General features: G+C 41.3%; 1 protein-coding gene across 3 annotated transcripts; it reads left to right on the top strand.

Moving 5' to 3' along the window:
• The first annotated feature begins 414 nt into the window (after positions 1-414).
• zfand3 (zinc finger, AN1-type domain 3) lies at positions 415-26,170 on the top strand. 3 transcript variants are annotated; one of them, XM_088334742.1, is made up of 6 exons: positions 415-779; positions 6,168-6,208; positions 15,061-15,255; positions 16,766-16,831; positions 17,974-18,186; positions 24,262-26,170. In XM_088334742.1, exons 1-6 carry the CDS (start codon positions 697-699, stop codon positions 24,414-24,416), a joined length of 753 nt encoding a protein of 250 aa, XP_088190868.1. In that variant the 5' UTR covers positions 415-696; the 3' UTR covers positions 24,417-26,170. The 3 variants fall into 3 exon arrangements, with proteins under 3 accessions (XP_088190868.1, XP_088190867.1, XP_088190866.1); XM_088334741.1 differs by lacking the exons at positions 15,061-15,255; positions 16,766-16,831; positions 17,974-18,186; positions 24,262-26,170 and adding an exon at positions 12,569-13,827 and having other exon boundaries at positions 707-779; XM_088334740.1 differs by lacking the exons at positions 415-779; positions 6,168-6,208; positions 15,061-15,255; ... (1 more) ...; positions 17,974-18,186; positions 24,262-26,170 and adding exons at positions 10,561-12,367; positions 12,569-13,829.

The following is a 26,170-nucleotide window of genomic DNA, read 5'->3' as shown; positions in this document are numbered from 1 at the left end:
TACAACATATTTCAGCAGGAATTTCAATAAAACAAAAGTTATTATTACACCCGTTACACACAGAATATATCAGATAACAAATGAAAGGGAATCGAAATAACAAAAAGGCACGATACAAATGTTAGTACAGTTTGGTCTACAGAAGACACTTTTAATAAAAACAAAATTTCCTGCAAATTGTTGAAACTGTGAACCTTATTGTCATGGGACATACCATGTCGATTGTCACGCACGGGCTATGTCGTATTCTTAATTATTTTTACCGCCAGTATTAATACGCATCCATTTTATTATATTTGTTTGATGTTACAGTTTCCAACGATATTGTTAAGGATAGTGGTATCAAGAGTAGAACCTCTGGCATTGTTATTTATGACAATCCTCCTTCTTTCGCGTCAGTGGTTCCTTCCTCTCTCCAGCTGATCGGCCCAGGAAACCCCGGTGGTTCCGTCCGTCATCGGCTTTGACGGCTCCAATGTCTTACTCTCGTTAAGGTCTGTTTTAATCCACCGGACTTTGTGGCCGCTCGTGTCGGCAAACTGCTCCACTCCCGTCGAAATTTGTAAAACAAAAGAGGATTATTTCGTCTTTTGAACGGAACCAAACGCGGGGGATCCGTACAAGGTTTAAAGGCCCTCGCTCCATCCCCGGATTCACCTGCTACACGGAGAGCCTCAACACGGAAGAAAGACCGTCATGGGGGACACCGGGAGCGAGGGCAGCAATCCGCCGAGTAACGTCAACGTCGTGCCGCCGCGTTGTCCCTGTGGCTTCTGGGGGTAAGACCAAAAAGTTCTCTAAACGTCTAGTTTGGGGTTCTTTGACTTCACTTTCGACGGTTAGCTTAGCCTCTTAGCCATTAGCGCTAGCAGCTCAATGGGGGATGAGCTTGTTATGAGCCCCTTCCGCCTCCCTTTCCGTCCTCATTGTTTTGTAGCTTTAGCAAGAAGCTAACTCCAGCTGTCCTCGTTTGCTTCCTATTGGGAGAGCAGGATGGATAATCCCATGTGGTAAAAGTGTAAATACAGGATCAAACAAACTTAAAACATGTTTCTTTTTCTGTCCGTTGTTATTAAAAGGTTCCTTTCATCCTCTTTCATCTTTTTTTATTCTGTACCGTGGCAATGCAACAATGTATTGTACAGCAGGTTACTTATGATTTTCCATAGCGGGGTCTCCTTTTTAAGATAACAACGTTTTATGTTATTAATATGTTGTAACTTTGTTGTTTGCAGTTAATAAGGGTTTATCAAAACATTCATAACAGCAGTCAACCAAAAAAAAAAAAAAATCACTTGACTAGAGATTCACAATAACCCAGCCCTAGTGAGCTATTTTCCGTGGGCAGCTGTCCTTATGGAGCACCACAGTGCTTGCGGGCACCATGATGGAGACCCTCCTCTTTAAATTAACGTTGTAATCGGGACTTTGTGTATTATTTAGTGCCTCCAATTGGTAAAAATAGAAATCGTATTATGTTTTAAACAATACAAATAAACACATAAATAATTCAAATATAGACTCACTCATTTGGAGTGCCATGTCATTCACGTTGCATACAATGTACTGTATTCACAATGTTGATATCACTGACAATTAGGGCTGTCACGATTAGGAACTTCATGAGACAATTGTCACACAAATAATCACGATTGACGAATGTATTGTCTATTTTTCCCCTTTGCATTATAGGCTTCTATAACAATATGAACTTGATATTAAATATACTCCACACCTTGATATAGACGAGCAGTTTAATGGTCAAGAATACAAGTCGAAAAATAAACAAGAAATAATTATTAAGTTAATATTCTGTTCCTTTTTATTAAGACAACTGCAACAATGCAGGATTTCAGCCTGTTAGGTTAAAACCTTTTGAGAAACAATGCATCGGTGAGGTAACAGGTCGTAAGATCTTTGACTCAACTTTTCAGTAATTAAGTGCAACATTTTACAAAGTGCAAAAATGAGATGTACAGACATGAAAGAAATTATATTAATTTCAAAACACACACTTGTAGTGAATACAGAAACAGAGCAGGTATATGTCTCTTTGCTTCCCTTCAAGTTTGGGTTTAAAAACAATATGTTATATTCGCGACAGCCCTACTGACAATAAAGACAATTCAATATGAAATGTTAAGTCCTCAATCTGACAAAGAGCCCTAAATGAATTAAATAAGATTTGTTTTTCAACAAAAATGATAAAGCCACTGGGGAACGGGACAATATCCTTATCCTCTGAGAAGAATTAAAGGGAGCAATCAACTTGCTGAAGAACAGAAAGTCTCCAGGAATTGACAACATCCTGTCAGAATTCACATGCAACAAGTTTTAACACCAGAGAAACCTCTTTCTCGTCTTCCTGGATTCTAAGAAGCCACCTTGTGGGAATATTATGTGGGCCAGAAACTAGTTCAGATCATTGAAAGCTGTATGCCAATGCACATAGTGCAGTAGTGATCAATAGTACCATTGTATTGGGTTTCAAACTGCAGTTTGTGTGAGATAAGGCTCCATTATTTCTCCAATTATAATACAAATCTTCCTGGAGAGTATCATGACGGAAGCCCTGGACAAATATGAAGGTATAGTCAGTATTAGAAGACATAACGTCACTAACCTGTATTTCGCTGATGCTGGACTGGCAGGAAAAAAACAAGAACTCGAAGATCTGGTCAATTGCCTGAACAGAGCCTCAACCTAATATGGGATGGAAATCAGCACATAAAAGAGTAATGACCAACCCCTAGAGCGTCACCACAAACAACACCATCACCAGCCAAGAGCTTGAGCCTGCAACCAAATTTAAATGTTTGAGCTGTTGTATCAGAAGAGGGGTCAGAAGTAATGGCCAGGATAGCTCAAATGACAGCCACACTTGCCAAACCTAAACCCCTAATGAAAGACAAGAGCATTGCAGTGAAATCAAAGATCAGGCTCATGCAAGCACTGGTTACTTCCATCTTCCTTGGTGCTTGTGGGGCATGGACCCTCCAGAGAAAAGTCATAAAGAAAAACCAGGCCATGGAGATGCCATGTGACAGGGAACTTCTGAGCATCAGCTACTTAGCCCATGTAACAAACGAAACAGTGTGCAACACCCTCAGAGGGCAAATTGGACAGATGAACAGATGATGAAGGTGCTGTATCTGAATCAGATCAGGAGGCTTCTCCTGCTACTGGTATCCATGGAAACCTGTACTATATGTTAAATGTGGGGGAGCAAACTCCTACCCATAAAACTGACATGTAGAGGGATGGGCGCCACCAGGCTCTACTTGCCTAAGGCACACCACAGAAAGTGGTGCCCCCAAAACCCAGGTGATGAAGGGATATGTGAGCCGTGAGTGTTAAAAAAATCAAATATTAGAAAAAACCCCAATATTGATTAGATTAATAAGCAAAAATACATGAACTGTCATATTAGAACATGACATTTTTAAAGTTACTAATCAAAGGGATGGGCGCCACAAGGCTGTACTTGCCCTAGACACACCACAGGAAATGGTGCCCCTACGACCCTAGTGGTTAAGGGATCCAACCAATCATTTTTATATTAAACAGGTACACAGGATATGGCAATATTATAATTTCATAAATTTTATCAAATCATCTAATGTCGCAGAGAGAAATAACATGCGCTGACATTTTTTTTTGTCTGGAGACCGGGTTTGAGGGTTTGATGGATTTTGTTTGAATTATATGTTGTGGCTCTCTCTCAAAAAAAATCTAATGATTTTCAATTTTATGGCATTATGGGTCAAAAAGGTTCCTGACCCCTGCCTACACCCTGCAGCAACATTTCATGGTGAAATAATACACAATGTCCCTTTATGCATAAATGTATTATTGACGGTTTCTTTTTCCACTTTCATTTAAAAAGAAACCGCTTGCCGCTTCTTTACACTTTACACCAATCCATATTGAATGGATGCACGAGATATTAAACAATAACAATGTCAAAGTTCTTAGCATGCTGAAGATACAGTATAGTATGAACTAAGAAGAGGAATCCAGATTTCTTCTTCGGGATGGACGCTGAGTGACCTTTCACAGCGTCACATGCCGATAGCGGCGAAAAGAAGCACTACAACAATGTACTGCACAATACAAAATTTAAGCAATGTCTGGATATTTTTCGACATCCCAAAAAAATGTTCGTATCTACCGTTTTTCGTAACTCGAATGTTAATAAGTAGGTGAGCGTCTGTACATTTTTTTTGTGCTAATTAATTTATGAGGCCATAATTTAGGGGAGACATTTACATTATTTAAGCCATAGCCTGGACAAACGGAAAAAACATGTTTATTTGGTAGGCTTAGCAAGTATTCATCCGAGACCAATTGTCATTATGAATATGCAATCTTAAAATCAAATATATATATCTATATATATAATTTGACATAAGCTGTAAAATGATGTAATGATCTTTTCCTTTTCGTCGTAATTTGTCTCTTAATAATGTTATGTCTAATAATTCCACTGTTATCTAAAGGCCGTTCATTTGCTCGTTCGTTAGTTCATTAATTACCTGATAAACACCAAAAACAAAATCTTTTGTCTTTCTCAAAAAATAGTCTGTTAAAAAACATAACATATTTTGGTTTTCAAATAAAGAACTTCAATTGTGTTCTATATAAATAACAATACCAAGAGACAGACGTCAAAGACCTCAGTTTTGTCTCATTTTCCTTTTTTTCTTCAATCGTGACATTTGTATCGTATTCATGCATTTTAAGTCCTTACAAGATATTCATCCTGGAGCACCATGTCTAATCTCTTTGCAAACACTGTTCACTACATTTGGACAATGACACAATAGACAATTTAATTCAACTGATGTGTTTTGAGTAATTAGAATAGGTAAAATGTAAATGTAAAACTGATACGAAATGATAGTGAGGAAACTAGAGACATTTTGAACAAGATTTGTAGAAAGATCTGGCAAACAGGACAGTTGCCATCTGCATTTGGAACATCACTAGTAATTATACTTCAACTATGCTCTAACTACAGAACCATCAGTCTCATCAGCCATGCAAGTAAAGTTATGCTAAAAGGTCCTACTGAACAGACAGAAACCATAGGTTGAAAACATCCTAGCTGAAGAACAGGCAGGTGTCAGGAAGGGAAGGACCATAGAACACATTTTTAAATACGGCATCCTATGTGAGCCGTTTCAACAACACCAGAGAAACCTCTATAAAGTTTTTGTTGGTTTTAAGAAGGCGTTTGAAAGTGTATGGCAAGCTGCTTTATGGGCCACCATGCGCAGGTACAAAATTGGCCAGAAACTAGTTCAGACCATTGACCAACTGAATGCCAATGCCAACTGGAAGGTACTCGTCAGTCAGGTAGTCGGTGTGAGACAAGGCTGCATTCTTTCTCCAACTTTATTCATCATCTTCTTGGAGAGGATCATGTCCAAAGCTCTTGAGCAACATGAAGTCACAGTCAGTATTGGAGGACACAGCATCACTAACCTCCATTTCCTAAAGATTTTGCTGGATTGGCAGGAGACGAAAAGGAATTCCGAAATCTGGCCAACAAAGCATCAACCCAATATGGGATGGAAATCGGCACAGAAAAAACAAAAGTAATGATCAACAGTGCCCAAGGTATCACCACCAACCACATAGAACTAGAACCTGTCACCAAATGTAAATATCTTGGAGCTGTCATATGAGAAGAGGGGTCAGAACAAGAAATCATGGGCAGGATAGCTCAAACCACAGCCCCACTTTCCAGACTTACACCCATCTGAAGGGACAGGAACATATCAGTGAATTCAAAGACCAGACTCATGCAAGCGCTGGTTACTTCCATCTTCCTCTATGCTTGCGAGACTATTGGAGGAAAACTAGAAAAGAAAATCCAGGCAATGGAGATGCGATGCTACAGGAAACTTCTATGCATCAACTATTTAGCCCATGTGAAAAACGAGATGGTGCGAGGCACCATCAGAGGGGACATTTGACCCTAAAAAGAACTGTTGTCAACTGCACAGACAGAAATTTAAGTGCTATGGTCTATCCTTACGGTGCACCAAAGTGCTTTACAGTAATAAAATAGAATAATAATGTTTTTAGCCTGCATTTGAGAGATATGAGACAACCCATTACTAGTACAAGTGAAAGTCTTATAAATTCTTCTTTTTCCCCAGGTCCAGCAAAACGATGAATCTCTGCTCCAAATGTTTTGCAGGTTGGTCATTGTTTTCCCTTCGTTTTAGTCTTCTGTGAGTTTCTTCTCTAAGGGGCCGGTCACACAGACATTTGCGGCTGAATCACGGCCAGAAATTTCTGCTTTTGAGGCGGACGCTATTGGACGCATGGTGATCGCCATTCAGACGAGATACAGCAGTGCTTAACACGAGGTCGGAAATTCGCGCGCGGGTGGCAGCGCGAAAAAGTTTTGCGCTGCTCAAATTTTCAGAGCGCGGATACACAGCCTTTCACGAACGTATCGAGGCTGAACCACGGCCAGAAATTTCTGGCCGTGAAGCAGATGCTGTTGGGCGCTGTTGGACGTTTGGAGACCGCCATATAGACGAGATACAGCAGTGCTTTACACGCGGTCGGAAATTCACACGAGGTTGGCCGCGCGCAAAACTTTTGAGCTGCTCAAAAGTTTGAGCACGTGTTAAACCGCGTGCCGCACACGTGGTCAACACGAGGTAATGACGCGGAACGACGTGCTCTGGCCGCGGCCAGGGCGTGGTTACACATGGGTAGGACGGGAAATTTCAGCGGGTAATCGTGGGTGGAGCATGGTAATAGCATGTTCTGCGCCTGTATCGCGGTGTTATTACGTGAAATTAGCGTGTTACGCGTGTGACGGTCAAACGCCTTTCTCCGCGTATATACAGCGCGAATGCCGAGCACACGTCAGTTGTGCTTGAGACGTCAAGGGGGTGAACATGGATCCCCGTCAGCGTAGTGACCTCGTCTTAATCCATTTTTATTTCTTGACATTTCTTTTCAAGATAATAAAATAAAAATGATGCCATAGCTTGAAATCTTGATCTTCACGGGACTGTGTCTTGTGCGGTTATGATTTCTACAGCCCGGTGCCGAGATTTGCATCCCCTCGCTACTACAACCACTTTTACCTCGTTTTATCTCACTTTTAGGGAATGTAATGGCGAACATATAACCAAAACCACTTCGTATTGCATTTGTTGGAAATGTAATACAACTTAAACCATTCCGTCTTTGTTTTTGTTGTGAATGTAATCGAACGGTAAATCCTCCCCCCCTCGCGTGAACGCGCATTCTGCTGCGCTTCCAACGAAAGCTATCGTATTCTATATAAAACGCTTATTAAAACTATAAAGCGAGCTAATTATAACAATTGGGAGATCCTAGTCTATATAACGCGTTTATTTAAACAATAAAGTGCGATCGTATTCTACAAAATGCGTTTGTTAACGCGGATGAAAAAGTCACCAACGTTAATGCACGCTTACAACAAAAGCGATCGCAGCAGAATGCGCGTTCACGCGAGGGGGTGGGGGGTGGGGGTGTTGCGTAGGAGTCGGATTTGGGCACAACACCGGCTCGGGAGCTTTTATACCCGTGGTCCACACGAGAAAATGACGCAGAAATGACGCGATGAGGAAGCGGAACAGTCGCCGGCGTCTGTTTTGCGGGCATACCACCGATGAACAGCGGGTTGGCCAATTTTGCGCATTTTCCATCCCGGGCAACCACGGGCAAAAAAAAACGCAAAATTATAGCCGTGATTCAGCCGCAAACGGCTGTGTGACCGGCCCCTTATGTAAAACTGTTTACATTTGAGTTAGTCTGGCTACTGTTTAAGAGAGTAGCTGAATGTGCTTTTTTTTGGGCGAATAATGTGTACCTAAGCTGTCTCTCACCATATTTTTTTACCTTGACAACTTTTCCACATATACTATTTTTGATATCTTTTTTTTGTCTACATTAAGAATTCTCATTTTTTTATATAGAAAACATTTAGAACATTTTTAGTTGTAGAATTTATTTGTGATAACCGCACCATCTGCACTATTATGCTGGTATTTCGAGTATTGTTCTATTTTTTAATTCCTAACCTAATCCACATTGATCAAAACATCCATCTATCCATTATCTGCACCGCTTATCCTCAGTAGGGTTGCGGGGGTGCTAGAGCCCATCCCAGCTATCTTCGGGCAGTGGGCAGGGGACACCCTGAACTGGTTGACAGCCAATCGCAGGGCATTGATCAAAACATAGACATCATTAATACTGATCTAATATACCAACCCCTTTTCATGTCATGGTTCTGCTCAAAAAAGGCTGGTTCAGCGGCCCTTTGTGGTCTCTTTTATGTGACAGACAAGGTAGTCCTAGCAACACCTTTAATGAAATGGGTTTAAAATTCTGGCATTGGAGGGCCGTGACATTTCTGTCTACTTCAAAATTTTCAAAAAACGTGCCAGATTTGGTAAACTGAAAATGTGTGAGGGCTAACAAATTACCGTATTTTCCGCACTATATGGCGCACCATGTTATAAGGCGCACCTTCAATGAATGATATATTTTAAAACTTATGCCATACATAAGACGCACCCCATTATAAGGCGCTATAAGTGCATGCTGGTTTAAGATCAGGTAATTGTGCAATTTTGTAATTGTAATCCTGTGCAGTCCTTCGAGACATTTTTGGGATTAAGGGCTATTTACGGTAAATAAATGTGACGACTTGACAACAGTAGAGAATGTAGTTACGTTATGCAACCTCTAGATGTTGCCACGCTCAAGGGAATGTCAACAAAACATTCAAAAAGGTCTAACTTTATTAACAAACAAGCTTTCCACAACTCCATTCACTCCCAAAATAAATAAACAGCCGTTTTATTATTTTCTCTGAGGTAAAGCATTTTCGTGACACATCTTTAACATCTTTGAACAACATCGACATATCATTTTATTTTTTGTCCATTTAGTCAACACGCAAAGAAAAAAACGTCTGATACTGTTATTTTAAATGAAACGTTAGTGCAATCGCAATAAAGTGACACTCGTAATGTGCAAAAACAACGAGTGCAAAACAATAACAATAAAGCAATAACATAATAACTGTAAAATGTAAAACGTAAACACACAAAAGAAAAACAAAGATCACTCTATAAGCTCCTCATCGACGAATCCCTCGAATTCTTCTTCTGCTGTGTCCACGTCCGGTGTTGTTGTCCTGTGCCAGCGCTGTTGCCTTCATACGTATAGTTATCGTACTGACACTTCTGCTTGCCGCTCTTTGTTGAACAACCCACTGATCAAGTGTCTCCTCTAACTCTGGCCATCTTGCTTTATTGCCACGGAAACTTTGTTGAGTTTTCCTTACTTGGCGGAGCTTATCTTCATCCTTTCTCCACTTCCGTACCATCGATTCATTTAAGTTTAACTCTTTCGCTGCCGCTCTATTGCCGTGTTGTGCTGCGTGACTGATCGCTTTGAGTTTAAACTCGGCGTTGTACGCGTGTCTCTTAACAGGAGCCATTTTTTTTTACAAATGCACGTATGAAAGAGAATCTCGCTCTCTCTCTCTCTTTCTCTCGCTCTCTCTCTCTCTCAAACGTGACATTCTGAATAATTCTGAGTTTGTTTAAGGTAAATTGTGCTTTACATCTTCACCAGTCATAACCCTGGATTCAGACAAATACTGTATTTGTTGAATATGAATTAAGCAGTTTAATGGGGTAGCCATTTTGCCACTTAGTAAACAAATACAACACGAGCCCCGGCAACTACCAATCGTTTAATATTTCCCAGTATGCACAGCGCGAAAAATGGAGTCGGCGGCTGTTTCTCGTAGTTGCGAGACCTTGCGAATTTAATATTGAGCCATATATAAGGCGCACTGTGTTATAAGGCGCATGGTCAGCTTTTGAAAAAAAATAAGACTTTTAGGTGCGCCTTATAGTGCGGAAAATACGGTACTTTGGCATTCTTAGAAGTTGCTTCAGTGCTATATTTTGTATGTTTGTATGTTTCAGTCTTGTATAAGTAACCTGTATCTTTTTGTAGTGAAAAATAAACATTTCATAAAATAATATGCTTTATAAAGTTGAGTTTAACTTACTTTTGGAAAATGCGCTTAAAGAGGTCTTCCTCCGTGATAAAAAGTGGCTGAAAAAAAAGTTCCGACCATTTTCTCAACCGCATCAAGCTTTCTTATTCCACTTTCATTTCAAACGAAACGGCACGCCTTTTCTTTACACTCTACACGAACCATATTGAATAGATACACGAGATATTAAACAATAAAAACGTCAAAGTTCTGAGCGCGCTGGAGATTTATTACATGTAGCACTGTATGTTTACTCACGAACTAGGCTGTACAGTAGAAGCCGGATTTCTTCTTCGTTGTGGATATTGGGTTACATCTCACAGCGCCACCACACGCCGGTAGCGGCAGAAAGAAGCACTACATTAATGTCCTGTACTCGGAAAAAGGTGCACACAATACAAAATTTAACTTACAGCAACGTCTGGATATTTTTCGACATCCCGAAAAAAAATGTTGGTATCTACGGTTTTACGAAAGTCGAATGGTCGTAAGTAGGGGAGCGTCTGTATGCAAAAAAAAAAAAAAAAGAATATTTGAAAGAAATATAAAAATAAAACTTCATTAGCTCTCTAAAACCTTTAACAGTAAATAAATTAGAATTTCAACACGACTAAAATGACTAATCTTTTACTTAAACTTAAACTAACAGTGCTGGGAAATAAAATTAGGCTTAGCAGCAACTCGTACAAAGGTACATAAAATTTTAAATAGCTCCCTGATTTTTTTTCAATAAATAAGTAAAAAAGTTCGATGCAAATGACATGATGTCCACCAGAACAACTTAACTACGCTATCTCTCAATTACAAACACTCTTTTCTATCATAGACACAGGTATGTGCTTCAGTGCAGGGGTCAGCAATAAATGATTGGTGAAAAATTAATGCCATTAATTGCGAAAAATTAATGGAATGGTTGCTTAAATTCATAAATCCATTTATTGCAAAATTTAAATAATTAGCAATTATTGCGAGTTTGCGACCCATTAATTGCGAAAATATTCGGGTTTTTTGTTAGTCGATTGCGTCAACAAACGTGCAAATTTTCTCGCCGCGCGAGCATTTCGTATGCGGTCAAGGGCACATACACGCACAATCGGGACAGTGCATGCATACGCGTAAGCTACCGTGTTTCCCCCATTATAAGGCCCAGCTTTTTATGAGAAATGAAATTCAACCTTCCTGCAAATAAGAGGCTCATATTACCTATGAAAACCGTAGATATCAACGTTATTTAACAACGGCAATGCTTTTCTAAGAAATTTTTAACGAAAATGTATTACTTTTGCACATATTTTTATTTCAAAACCTCAATTTTTGACGATGATTTTGAAGTAAGGCCGGCCTTATATTCGGGGAAACACGGTAGCTGTACGTACATAGTGTGGTTGCAAAGCAGCTTTTTATTGGTCGGGACAAAATCGGGCTTGTTGATTAGCTCACGTTTTGCCTCAAGCACGTACGTCGTGGATGCACATACGCACATGTTGTACACCACTACTATTACGCTGTATTAATTGTAATCTTCGCACGGTTATGGGACCGAAGGAAAAAATGGTTAGAGAGTACTTCACACAGATTGATGTCGTCAACGGCAAATGGCGCTGCTCATGTGGCGCCGAGCGCATCCAACGGCGCAACACCGGTTGGAGCAATTTGGAAAGCCACATTAAAAGTCAGCACTTGCAGAAAGAAAGTGATGGAAAGAAGCAGGAGTCATCCAATCCTGGATCGATAGAAAATTTCCTGTCGTCACCTTCAACCGTTTGCCGAAAAGGAATACGAATCTTCAAGTGGCTGCGGTTGGTTTGTATCGACCTGGAGCCTTTCAATGTTGTTGATCGGCCTACCATCAGGGACATCAGCAATACGGAGCCAATCTGCACAAACACCTTAAAGAAGTATTTGGCCTTGGTGACACAGGGTGTGCGACAGAAAATCGCCTTCGATCTGCCATCCCGATTCGCGGTGGTATTCGACGGATGGACTTGTTCTTCTGATTATTACGTTGGCGTTTTCGCCTCGTATATAAGCCCACGCGGTCGGGAAAGTGCTCTCCTCGGCTTCTCAACACTTTTGGATCCCAAGGCACAGACGGCTGAAAACCACCTGGTGTTCATCGAAGACATCCTTAGCAGGTACGGCAAGTCTATGGCCAACGTGGTGGCGCTTTGTGGCGACAACTGCAAGGTGAACAAAGCCATTGCAAAGCATTGCAATGTTCCTCTGGTCGGCTGCGCCTCCCATCGCTTCAACCTCGCTGTCAAAGAACTCTTGAAGCCCTACGAAAAGGTGAACTTCTTTTCTATGCTGCTTACTTATATCTCACAATATCTATATTGAAGACAGAGTGCACTCTGTCACAGCGGTTCCAAAATATTTTTTTCACATACCCCACGCGGCCACGCCTTCTATCAAAGGAATTTTACGCAAGGCGATTTTAAGCTGCTCAAATTTAGCATATTTCTTATTTCCTGCTTTTACTTTTTTAAGGTACTCTGTAAGTTGAACTCCTTGATGGCTCGCCTGAGATACAGCACGCTTAGTGCACTACTGGATGAGTACACAGACCTTCGACCGTTGACGGGAAATGAGACACGGTGGTCAAGCACGGCAAAGATGGTGCGCAGGTTCTTCGAGCTGCAGAAAATTCTTGCAAAAGAAGTTTTCACCACGGACCCAAGGGTGATGGATTTACTTCTCAACGCAGCGGATGTTCATAAACTCACTCAACTCAACGGTGATTTGGCCAAGTTGGATTCTTTGACGCTTACTTTGCAGCAAGAAGATCTGACAGTCGCAGAGGCGAGGTACCTCTTTGATGTTGCAATGTCGTCCCATCCTGCCATGGCCCATCACCTCAGCCCCGACGCCGAAATCGTTCAAGCGCCTATGTTTGAGAGGGCTATTGTGAAAATTCAAAACCAAAAACATGGTCAACTTACGGCAAAAGAGCGTCAAGCAGTGGAGGCTCTCAAAGTCACCGAAACTGCACCGGTCGATGAAAGTCCAATAGATGAGTCATCGGATATGGCCTTCGGCCAAAATTTGATAAAACGGCGCCGCCTGAACATGATGCTGCCCACCTTTGATCAATTTATCGATACAACATTTATACTGCCAACTTCCAACATAGTAGAACGCTTTTTCAGTGCTGCCGGACGTGCCTATGCGGATGAACGGTACAACTTGTCAACAAATTGCCTAGAAGCCCAACTTTTTTTGTTTTCTAACAACCGCTTCTGGGACAGCGAATTTGTTTCCCACATCGTTTCATCTAATGAAAATCTCTAACATTTTCACTATCTCCGATGTTTCTATGTTGTACACATTTTTGTTCATAAATGAATGTGTAATAAATAGCAAAACCTCTTATTACTAAGGTGTCTTACTGCGCATGATAATGTTGGCGTGAATGTTCTATCATTCACTGTTCATCTAACCTCAGTTAGTGTTCCGACAATTCGCATATTAACTTAGGAGGAATCGACAAATTATAATTATAAAACAAGCCCCAACATGACGGTAGCTGATGTGATCACCAATAACTCAGAAGATATTTTTTGTACTAAAAGTAAAGATTAAAGGGACCAGTTTGTTCGACCATATTGACACGGCTAGTATACCATTAAATTACCAATTAATGGCTAGAAATCCAATAAATACCCATTAATTGGCCTTGCCGCAAAAAAAATAATTTTAATTTTTTCGCACTTAAATATTAATTTTTTTTCCAAAAATCAATTAATGATGACCCCTGCTTCAGTGGCTCCACCTACAGTCGCATATCCAATCAAAATGCTCTGGGTGGATAGCAGGAGGGAGGAGAAGGGGATGAGTAGGAGAAAGAGAGAGAGCAAGGGAGGAGAAGGGGATGAGTAGGGGAAAGAGAGAGAGCAAGGGAGGAGAAGGGGATGAGTAGGAGAAAGAGAGAGAGCAAGGGAGAGAGAGGGCAGGAAAGAAAGAGAGTGTCTCCGCTTCATAAGATTTAATATTCGGCTTTTTGAATGAAAAAAAGTGCAGATAACTATATCTTTCAAATTCCCAAATATCTGTGCCGACAATCAGCCCGCCTGATAATCGGTTGACCTCTAGTAGAGATGCCTCACTCAATTTTTGTTGACAAAGCAGACTAACATTCTTAGTTGTGAATGGGTTAACTTATTATTGCACAAATGCACACAGTGGAAATGTTTAAATCTAAGCTTAAAACACACTTTTACTCTATAGCATATAAATAACCTATATTTCTTGTTGACAATATCTGTGTATTATTTGTTATTGCAACATCCATTGCAGCCTGGTCATCCTGAAAGGGGATTACCACATGTGCGGTCCTTTCTCAAGGCTTCTTCATTTTCCTCATGTTTTTGAGTTTTTCTTTGCCCTTATGTTGGTTTCAGATCATGGAGTGGTGTAATAATAATCTGTAATAATACTCTGTGCAATAACCTGTGCAGCCCTTTGAGACTCTTTGTGATGAAGGGCTGTACAAATAAAAATGACTTGACTTGACACACTTAGAGCTAGTGAAACAGTTTGTAAAAATGCGGTACCGACCCAAATTTACGCCTTTGCTTAAATCTTAAATGTACATTATGTAGTATTTGACCACTAGACGGCACTGTGTTGTCTAATGTGAATGAAAACCAGTGCCAAATGAGCACAGTTTAGCAGCTAGAAGTAGGAAAAACATTGCGGCTACTAAATAAAATTAAGAAATGACCGGAAATACAACTTTTTTGACCCATGGATGTTTATAAAAACTAACATTGGTATGCTGGTTCATGTCTTTTTGCTTGTTATTCAAATCAATGTTTTATTTTTTCCCCCCTGAATTAAGGTTTGTTGTACTACTAGGAGTGCCCCTTTAAGCATTTTGAGTAAGACCTAATTCATACACTGTTACATTTTGGTAATGACCACCTGATTCTGATTCGGATGTCCAGCCACTTTACGTTGTGTCTAATATATTTTTCCCAAAGACATTCAGAAGAAACAGCCAGATGGTGCCTCAAAAGCCTCCACAAGCCCCAGCATTAGCAACAGCAGCAATCAAGCAGACGTATTCTGCATTGAAACAAACAAAGGCATCAGTCAGTCCTTCATAGCCATGTCAGACACCTCAGATGATCCTTTGCCAGGAGATGCAGCAGTAACCTCTTTACCTGCTCAGGAAGGTAAGTTTGTGGATTTGGATGTGTATTTGGTGAATAAAAACTACTTTCAAATATTGTACGTTATAGGAATGCTTCTTAATAACCACACACACATTCAATTTTGAGAGTAGTAGGGGTTGGAGGGCATTGAGGTGAAAACAAATTGATAAAGTAGCAGCTGTCAAGACTATATTTGTCCTCAATGGCAAAGAAAAGGTGGACGAAAGATCATGGTAACCTATTCATTTTGAGGGCTCAAAGAGAACACCTGCAATTCCCAGGGCATCCGTCAACGCAGTCTGGGAGCAAGGTCGTCTGCTCAGGCCCGTCCAGTATGAGATGAAAAAGCCTAAGGAAAACTTGGAGGAGTAATATCTTTGCGGCAGTACTTTCATCTCCAATGTTTTTCATAGAATTTTGTGTGTTTTTTTTTTGGCTAAGGGTTCAATCCCCCGCATGAAACAGATGGTACTGGTTGCCATGGTTACCAGTAGCTGGAGATGTCTTTTGTTCTGACTCAGATACAGAACTTTCATCATGTGGTTGCCATTTTTTTCAGTGTAAAGCGTCGTACAGCTCTTAAGAAATAAGCTGGACCTAACCATTGATGGGTCCTAATTCACTGTTAAAAACTACTTTGTTCCCCACATGAACAGAAACAAAAACCTTTGGGGCAGTCACGTATTTGAGTGTTGTGCAATCCTACTTTCTCTTCTGCCTAGCAAAACAATACGGTAGACCCCTGGGATACGGCGACCCCACATTACGGTGTTTTCACTTTGCGGTGTGAAATAAGATTTATTAAACCTATTACTTAAAAAAACAAAAAAAAAAACCTTGTGATTGTGATGCATTTTACAAGAAAACTGTATTTTATTGTCTGCCAGTGATTATGAACCTTATTAGTGTTAGGGAAAAAAACTATATTAAAAATGTAGCGTTAACCAAATTGTTCGTTAACCAAACACAAACTTTATTCTCCTAACAATGCATGCTCTTTTCTTAATTTTAGGGAAAAAATATTGACAAGAGACAGGCATTTTCACATTTTCTTAAATTATCTCTCAAGTGAATTCCATCGAATTTTGCCGAATTATTGTCGAATTAGTCTAATTAGTCCCCTGGGCGTGCTGACCGGTGCGTCACGAAGCCCCCCCCATGGGGCGGGTCGGGTGCCAGCTTCACCTCCTCCTCTGGCAGACTCTCACGTGGCCTCCACCTAGTCGCCACCTCCTCGCCAAAAGACGCCTCCATGTCTGAAGGACTCACAACAAGAAAGCTTATCAGCTCATAGCAATGCCAAGCGTTTAAAGCGTTAAAGCAAGGCCTAATTCCCTTGTCAGCGTCCCGCTATCAAAATTCCCCAGCCAAAACACTACACTTCGAACGGCACGACCTGTCCTGATTTGTATTATATTAAATCCCTTAGTCAAATAAATAAAATAAAAAATCCTTAATAAAGCAGTAAACAGCTTTTAGTCATTGTCCCACATCTCTTCACTATCTTATTGAACGGGGTTTTTGTTTACAGAAGCATGCAGCACAGACACCACCTTCAGCTCACTTTCCACTCCTACAAAACGCTCCTTTGAATCAGGTATGTTTCTTTCAGACTGCAAAACATCTCACCCTGTTGGATTTCTAGCAAGGGACTCACCCAGTTTCACCAAAACATACAAAACTTACACAATACACTTTTCTTGAATTATAAAACATTGGTTTACGTGAATTTCAGGCTTGAATTTTGCTACACTGAAAAGTGATCCATAAGAGAAGTGGCACACAATTGTTTTATTTTATGTTTATGTACATGCATTCAGTACCACTCAACACACATAGTTTAGGCAACATCGTTTGCATATCAGTTAAGCAATTTATGGCATGTTCAACTAGTTGAATGGCATTTTTTCCTCCATTGTCATGGTAACCATGTCTCCTATACTAGAGTGCCCGATTTAATAATAATGGAATCCCATGATACATTGCCTTTCAGAGTACAATGGAAGAGGTCAACGTTTTATTTTCTACTGTAGAGGGAGCTCAGGGATTTCTCACTCTATAGTTAAAGTTTCAAACGTAAGCTTTTTATGGTAATAATTAGTTAAATGTACCCCCAGGACATTTTTGCACAACATTCTGATTTATTTTGTATCAGTGAGATACATATTAAAAAGTCCCCCCATTCCCATCTGAGGTTGTGTCCATTTTAAATTTCAAAATTGAAATTGAAAACACCGATACTCTGAGTTCAGGTACTGACCAATCACTGCCCGCCTTTTTGCCATAATTTTCTGAGAATTAATGAAAGTAAGAAAGGAGAGTGGTCATGTGCTAACAACATGCACAGTCTCGGATCTCGGATGTACTCACAAACTCATATTGATGTTGCGGAGCGGTAGAATCTGGCAGCTTAGCTTGGCCTAGTTCCCAGAGATTTATTGAGAGCTGATCTGCATTCGGCCCGGCCAAAGGAAAAAGTCTGCAGGATTGATGTGAAAAGTCGTGCTGACCGGTTAAACTAGCTGCAGGTACATGCTGTTCCTGTGTCCTCTCGAACTCTTTTGAGTTCACCAGGACTTAAAAATTGTTAAACTATAAGGGTTTTTGTTTGGAAATAAGTCAAGTATTATAAAGTATACATGAATGCAAATGTTCATTAATTCACATCCGCTTACATGTACATTTCTATTGTTTAAAGAGCAAACGTGTTACATCTAATGTGCACTCGTGTGTCTGCAGCCTCCGAATCAGAAAGCGACTGTTCTCCCGAGAAGCGAGCGAGAGTAGGTGAAGTGCCGGGAGTTGATGTGTTATCATCATCCTGTTCAGCGTCTTCATCCTCGTCATCAACCTCGTCTCGTGGCGGCTCCAAACAGAGGAGCCGCAAGCGTTGCCATCGCTGTCAAACCAAACTGGAGCTGGTGCAACAAGAGCTGGGTTCCTGTCGCTGCGGTACAGCAACACCCCAACATCAACACATTTGATGGCTATAATTTTAACACACATATGCTGTGCCCTTAGCATCCAGTTTTAACTGATTGGCTCTGACAAATGTAAATGTTGTTCAGCCAAGGTTATTTTTCAACACAAAGAATGTTCTACTCTATAAGTCAAGTCAAGTCATGTTTATTTGTATACCCTATACTCAGTCACAAGAACTGTTAAAGGGGAATCTGGAATATATGAGGGGGGAGAGTCGATGCATAATTTTGTATAATACCAACAGAATCTTAAAATCACAGCCAGTGCAGGTCAGCCTTTACAGCCCTTCTTAAAAGTAGTTTGCTAAATATATCTAAAAAAATACACAAATCCTACAACAAACAAAATATTAAACTTCCATTATGTGCACCACTTATTGCAACCCTTTTACTAGGTGTACGGGCATGTAAAAAGCTTTGTCGATTCACTTTGAGCATACAGTTAAACATAAGCCAATTACAAGGAATACTAATGCAGTTTAAACCAATAGTCGTACTTGCTAATCAACTTGTTTGCATGCAAATAAATACACTTTAAGAAGCCCCAATGTTACACAGCTTTGAAGACCATCTATTTAAACCCCTGGAATCATTTTTTAATTGCAAATTGACTTTTTTTATCGTGCATAGGACATCCATCCCTAATAGTTTCTTGTTGTTTACTTTGAAGCGATGCAATTATAGTGATTTCTGACCATTGAGGTAATTACTTTGCTAATGGTTCTGCTGGATACTTCACGTTGTGAAAGTTGATAAATGTATGCGTGAGATTAGAAATAAATAATAGTTTCCAGTGAACTAACTTTAAATTCTAATGTTAGGATGCACATGATACATTGCATTCAGAAAAATATTCAACGTCTAATGTGAAAAGCTTTCCATGTTATATAATGGTTCTACTTTCACTTCATCGACACGCTTTGCAATCAGTGTTTTAATTGCATATCAAGCCCCTGTCAAACTACGCTTTTTAATCACTGCTCATTCAATACCAGCCCTGTCATTATGTATATTAATGAATGGATTTAAATAAGATGACAACTAATGAGATTTGTTATGCATTTTTACCCTCTCAACTTTGGCTATGTATACATCTTGTTGAATTTTGATCATTATATCTAGTCAATATGTATAGTACGGACGTAACAATAATAACATTGACACCATTTTTCGTAAATTTAAAGCAGCTCATATCTTTCAAAAAAGTTCCTCTGAGACAGCTTCTGTGAAAACAAGCATTGTTAACCGCAAAGACCATGATACTATGCATCACTTACTAAATCAACCGATAAATCCATCAATCAATAAAGAGGTTCATTAACTTTATAAAAAGATCACTGTTCAACATTGTACAGGGGCAGCCATATTACTTCAGGGTTCGTAGTGGTGCCTAAACCTTCTTGAAAATGCATGAATTTTAATATTGTGTTTTTAAGGATTGAAAATTCATTTTGGGTGAAGTGCTTGTAAATGCTCAAAATTGTTGTCATGCTTTAAAATGACGCCAACACTGGTTTTTGTTGGCTTTGCTTTGCCATTTAATTTCTTCCCTCCTCGTGAAAAACGGCAGGTGGCATTAGTTTGTATGGCACAGTCCTATGAAAGGAAATGTTTATTAGTGCAATGATTGTTTATCAATTATGAACTGGCTGGGATTAAACCAACTAAGGAAGACTGCAAAATGGCGCTAATGCCAGGCTAGCCGATCCAAAAATACGCGTTGAGCAGCCAGGAAAACCGGGAACCAACAATGAAAAGGTGCAACGACCATAAAGATGGATCCGGCCGTGAATACACAGCAAACCACTGCCATCGCCAGGCTAGCCAATTTATAAACATGCGATGAGCATCTGGGCTGATCGGTAACTAACCCTGGTGCTGTAGAATGCTCTTCCACCTGAGATTTGATCTGCAACTTCAGTGGAAATGTTTAAATCTAAGCTTAAAACACACTTCTACTCTATAGCATATGAATAACCTATACTTTATTTTGATAATATGTGTATCATTTGCACTCATGTAGGTTAATAGTCTGTAATAATAGTTTGCAATAGTCTTTGATCTCTGCAGCCCTTTGAGACTCTTTGTGATTAAGGGCCATACAAATAAACATGACTTGACTTGACTTATGGCGACAAACGCAAAGCCGGCCAAGAATAAACTTAGTAGCCTAAAGCCAGGCTAGACAGCCAAACGACACACTGGCGTCTGTCAAAGAGCACCAACCGGGAGCAAACCAAAAAGGGAAAGCCACCAAAAAAGGAATTACTTATTGTTACTCACAACTTCTTCCAAAAAGTAACTGAGTTAGTAACTGAATTACTCTATGGTAAAAGTAACTGGTCAACAGGTAGTGTGACTATTTCCGTTATTTTAAAAATAAGTTGTTGTACGTCAAAGAATTTGAATTTTACTAGGCGGCTTTTGAGTCAGTTGAATTGAGTCAAGTAATGTTTATTTGTATACCCATTAATCACAAGGAGTCTCAAAGGGCTGTTCTGACCACAGATTATTGCAAACCAGACTATTATTACACCATCCCCTGATCTAAAAATCCAAAACTGGAGAAGAACATACAGGTGTTGTTGAACCTAATGATATCTATTGCACCTAACCAGCAACAGATTTATCCTACACTTGAAGTGCAACAAAAATAAAGTCAACAACATAAATGTCACGGAATGGAAGGGAAGGGGGGTGACCGGACCAGAACGGAGGCAGGAGGCAGGAAGGCAGAACTCAATTGCGTGACGATCCAAAACTTTTATTTACCCAAATAAAAGTTGTCCATAACTCAGGGACAAGACAGAACAAACAGGTTTTAACAAAACGTGCAAACACAGGCTTCTTCCAACTTGACAAAACAGGACAAGGCATAACAGAACGTACAATGTGTATATAATGAGCCAGCACCCGCAAAGCCCACAATCCAGCCTTAAATAGCAGACACGCAATTAGTTGAACTGCTTCAGCTGGTGCTCAGGAGGCGGGGCAGACCGGTCGCCAAGGCGACCATGACAGAGCCCCCCCTTTAAGGGACAGCTCCCGAGGTCCCAAAAAGAAAAATTTACTACCTCGCGCCCCGGAATGGTTCGACGCTCACGATTGGGGCAACCCCGCTCCCTCCTCCGAACACGCAGGAATGGGGAGAGGCAGGCGCCATCTGCGTCGGGCGGATCGGAATCGGTGCTCGGCAGGGGGGGTCCGGCGGGCAAACTGGACAGGCGAAAACAGACAGGCAGAACCGGCGAGAACAGGACAGGTAAATAAGGGAGTCGGACAGGCAGAATCAGGGGAGTCGGACTCAGGACAGGCAGATTCAGAAGAGTCGGACTCAGGACAGGCAGATTCAGAAGAGTCGGTCTCAGGACAAGCAGATTCAGAAGAGTCGGACTCAGGACAGGCAGATTCAGAAGAGTCAGACTGAGGACAGGCAGATTCAGAAGAGTCAGACTCAGGACAGGCAGATTCAGAAGAGTCGGACTCAGGACAGACAGATTCAGAAATGTCGGACTCAGGACAGGCAGATTCAGAAGAGTCGGACTCAGGACAGGCAGATTCAGGAGCGGCGATTCAGACAGGACAGGCGGAATCAGAACAGGCAAGACAGGACAGGCGGAATCAGAACAGGCAAGACAGGACAGGCGGAATCAGAACAGGCAAGACAGGACAGGCGGAATCAGAACAGGCAAGACAGGACAGGCGGAATCAGAACAGGCAAGACAGGACAGGCGGAATCAGAACAGGCAAGACAGGACAGGCGGAATCAGAACAGGCAAGACAGGACAGGCGGAATCAGAACAGGCAAGACAGGACAGGCGGAATCAGAACAGGCAAGACAGGACAGGCGGAATCAGAACAGGCAAGACAGGACAGGCGGAATCAGTACAGGCAGACTGCAGGCAGGCCGGAGAGTCGAACAGGCAGGCAGGCCGGAGAGTCGAACAGGCAGGCAGGCCGGAGAGTCGAACAGGCAGGCAGGCCGGAGAGTCGAACAGGCAGGCAGGCCGGAGAGTCGAACAGGCAGGCAGGCCGGAGAGTCGAACAGGAAGGCAGCAGAGTCGGAGTCGGGCTGGCAGGCAGCGGAGTCGGACTGGCAGGCCGTGGAGTCGGGGTCGGACTGGCAGGCCGTGGAGTCGGGGTCGGAGTGGCAGGCCACGGAGTCGGACTGGCAGGCGGCGGAGTCGGAGTCGGACTGGCAGGCGGCGGAGTCGGAGTCGGACTGGCAGGCGGCGGAGTCGGAGTCGGACTGGCAGGCGGCGGAGTCGGAGTCGGACTGGCAGGCGGCGGAGTCGGACTCGGACTGGCAGGCGGCGGAGTCTGAGTCGGACTGGCAGGACGGGGATTCGGACTGGAAGGACGGGGAGTCGGACTGGCAGGACGGGGAGTCGGACTGGCAGGACGGGGAGTCGGACTGGCAGGCGTCAAATCCTCCCGGGACCCCATTCAAGGCACAGCATAGGCCACGACGGGCGGGGCCGTGGTTCAAACAGGCAGGGAAGGATACCTCAATGGGTGCTTGCCAAATGGCGTCCTCCAGCTCTCCCCAAATCGCGCTGGGATCGTTCGCTGAGTTCAAATGTTGGCTGGCTCATTCTGTCACGGAATGGAAGGGAAGGGGGGTGACCGGACCAGAACGGAGGCAGGAGGCAGGAAAGGAGAACTCAATTGCGTGACGATCCAAAACTTTTATTTAACCAAATAAAAGTTGTCCATAACTCAGGGACAAGACAGAACAAACAGGTTTTAACAAAACGTGCAAACACAGGCTTTTTCCAACTCGACAAAACAGGACAAGGCATAACAGAACGGACAATGTGTATATAATGAGCCAGCACCCTCAAAGCCCACAATCCAGCCTTAAATAGCAGACACGCGATTAGTTGAACTGCTTCAGCTGGTGCCCAGGGGGCGGGGCAGACCGGTCGCCAAGGTGACCATGACAATAAAGTGAGTTAAAAAAATTAAAACTAACTCTCACAACCTGTGACTTCAGTTCAAGAACACGTAGCCAAGTATTTCGTTCACAACAAAATTCAATTGTAAAATAATATTCACTCTTGAATAGGTCACAATATCTAGTGTGCCAACTGCTCAAGTAGACATATGATTCAGATTCAGACTGTATATGCTACTGTACTCAAAGTATTTTTACATGACAAAAGTAAACAGTTCAAAAATATAAAGTGGGTTTCACACTGCAATGTTAAATAATTAAACTCCTGCAACCTGAAACAACTGGTCAAGTAGAAATTGGCAACTGCACTTCAAATATTTTATTCACAACAAAAGTCAACAGTAAAACAATATAAAGTGACTATCCGATCCCTCTCTCTACCTCTCTCACTGCCTCCCCACTCTCCCTCCATCTCTATCCTCCCCCTTTATCTTTGATAGCTGACAAAACTTCTCTCAGTGAGGAGAGAGCAGCAGTTTTGGAACATTAAGCGTTCAAAGATGCAGGAACCACTGAAAAAAAAATCCTACAATAATTTCCCCAAATGAGATGTTAAATATTATAAATCTAATGGCGCTCTTACTCGCAATGTTAGGGTAGGACGATTCCATTAAGTGACGTCATCACAACCGCACCACATTATTTTGTGTTATTGTAGATGGCTGCTGTGATAGGTTGAAAGAAAGCCATGTTCACATTTATGTGTTGTAAAAAAATATGCCAAAAGGCTGACCGAGGATGCCCTGCTTATCTTACTAACGCACAAGAAGAGACAAAGTAACGCTCTGCTTTTGACCGTCAGGAACAATACCGGCGTTATCATGGAGGAAAAAATAACATATTAGATTACCTTTACTATAAAAAACAACGTTTTTATGTAACTGCGTTATTCCCAACACTGATGACGTCACAGCTCTACGGAAAACAGGCCAGACGCTTTAACTTTGAGACTAAATTTTTCGAGTCCTCCGGCCTAAATGAAAATAAATTTTGGGGTATACCTTTAAGCAATGTTGATAACTAGCTAAATTCTCAGCTGGTTGAATGATTTCATGTTTCTTGACAAAAACCTTTCCATCTCACATCCAGGTTATGTCTTCTGCATGCTTCACCGGCTCCCGGAGCAACACGACTGCTTGTTCGATCACCTCGGCAGCGGCCGCCAAGAAGCCGTCCTCAAAATGGTCAAGCTGGACCGCAAGGTGGGTCGCTCCTGCCAGCGCATCGGAGAAGAATGCTCCTGAGCGCCACAAATGACAGAATCTTCACACAAAAGCCCTTGCAAGGATCCTCCCCTTTTTCCCCCTTCTTTTTTGTACAGCTTATTCATTTAAAAGGATGCTTGCCCTCTTGAAATCAGATTTATCCACACTCATCCCAGACTTTTTGTGCTTCCGTCAGCTTGATTGTATTGCTGCTGATAAACACAACCCCTGTTCACAAAAGGAAAGCAGAGAAAGCAGAGACTTTGGGACCTTTCAGTTTTTTCCTTCTCTCCCTGATCTTCTAAAGTGTGAGTAGACTTACAAATGAGCAGATGCATTATGAGGACTCCAGGAAGTCTTATGACAATGATACCTCAAGAGGAAAACAAATATGATAACAAGGAGGACAATGACAGTTTTTAAGTCTTGTTGCTTAAGCAGGAGATCATCCACAACTGCTTTCTTTAGCTCTCAACCAAGACGAGCAACCACAGGACTCAATGTCTTAGCCACTTTTACTCATAGTCACCAACCTGATCATTATCCCCCTCAGGAATTAAAAGCTTCCTGACTCTTAAGCTCCCCCTTTTTCTTTATTTTTTATGCGACTTTTGCAATTGCAATTGACTTAAAATGGCAGGAGAAAACTCATCCAAGTCATCGTTGGAGTATTCCTTTTTTTGGACTGAAGGAATTGCTTTTATCCAAGGAAAATCAGGCATCGTTTTAAGTTTCAAATAGAGAGAAAGGAAACAGAACCTCAAAAACAGTTAAAGCGATGTAATTTTCTTTGGACAGTTATCATACTAACCCTCATTCTTCCTTCTTTTCAACCTAATTCCACGCGCGTGTTTATGTTGGTGTGTTTAATTACAGCCTGCATCGTACTTTATTTTCTCACGTTTTGAAACTTTTGTAAATACACACATTGCTGTTTGATTCTGTGCTATGTGGACAAAAGCTGGGCTGCGTGGACTCAGCAGTTCCTCTTTTAGAGGTGTTGGTGGTGGTTCAGCTTGTGTGTTTCTTATTTTATTTTTACTCATGCATAATTTTAAAGGTCTTCACTAGCAGGGTAATTGTTTTTTTCCCCATTCTTCCCCCTTCAGGGACTGACAAAGTCCTCAACATTGGCCAGATAATTCCATTTTCGTTCGCCGCTGTCTCTCCTAATTTGATGAGGCAAAATGAATACTACATCCCCCGTTATCAGAGAGAAAAAAATGTAATGCCGACTTTAGAACATTGGAAAAAACTTAAAAAAAATTGTTTACTGTGAAGAAAACATATTTAACCTCTTTAATTGCTTGTTCAGGTTGACCTACACTTAAATGTAGAATTTTGTGTTATGTATAGTGTTTTGGGGATACAAAAACTACAGAATTGTTATATATTTTTATTTCAATCGCCTACATTTTCCTTTCCTCATGCTTTTTTCCTTTTATTGAGAATAAAACACAATCAGACTACATTTTTCTTTGACTACCTGTTTGAAATGTACTGTAAGAACCGTACGTTTGTATGCACAACACAGAACACGGTTGTATTTATTGTGCTTGCTTGTTACAGTACAATTTGAAGAACAGAACAAATTCGTTAGATCTATTCAACTATAATGTGTCATAAAATGACTGGTGCACATCAAAGTTCCATTTTAGGTAGGCTGCCATTGGCAGCTAGACATATCTAAAATCTGTTTGTTAGGTTGCGTTTGACGGCTATTGATGTTAAACTATGCTGCCATATATGGCTATGGCAATAATCTTAGTCAAAATAAAGCAGCTATAGACATA

Source organism: Urocampus carinirostris, chromosome 4 (assembly GCF_059441175.1).
Source record: "Urocampus carinirostris isolate Australia breed hairy pipefish chromosome 4, RoL_Ucar_1.0, whole genome shotgun sequence".
In the NCBI taxonomy this organism is placed as follows: Eukaryota; Metazoa; Chordata; class Actinopteri; order Syngnathiformes; family Syngnathidae; genus Urocampus; species Urocampus carinirostris.
Note: the sequence above shows the minus strand (reverse complement) of the source record. Positions and strands in the feature narration are given on the sequence as shown.

Coding starts and splice junctions, on each gene's coding strand:
- zfand3 (XM_088334740.1), top strand. CDS start 11,546: ATGCACATACGCACATGTTGTACACCACTACTATTACGCTGTATTAAT. Junction 12,368..12,568: donor TCTTGAAGCCCTACGAAAAG/GTGAACTTCTTT, acceptor TACTTTTTTAAG/GTACTCTGTAAGTTGAACTC.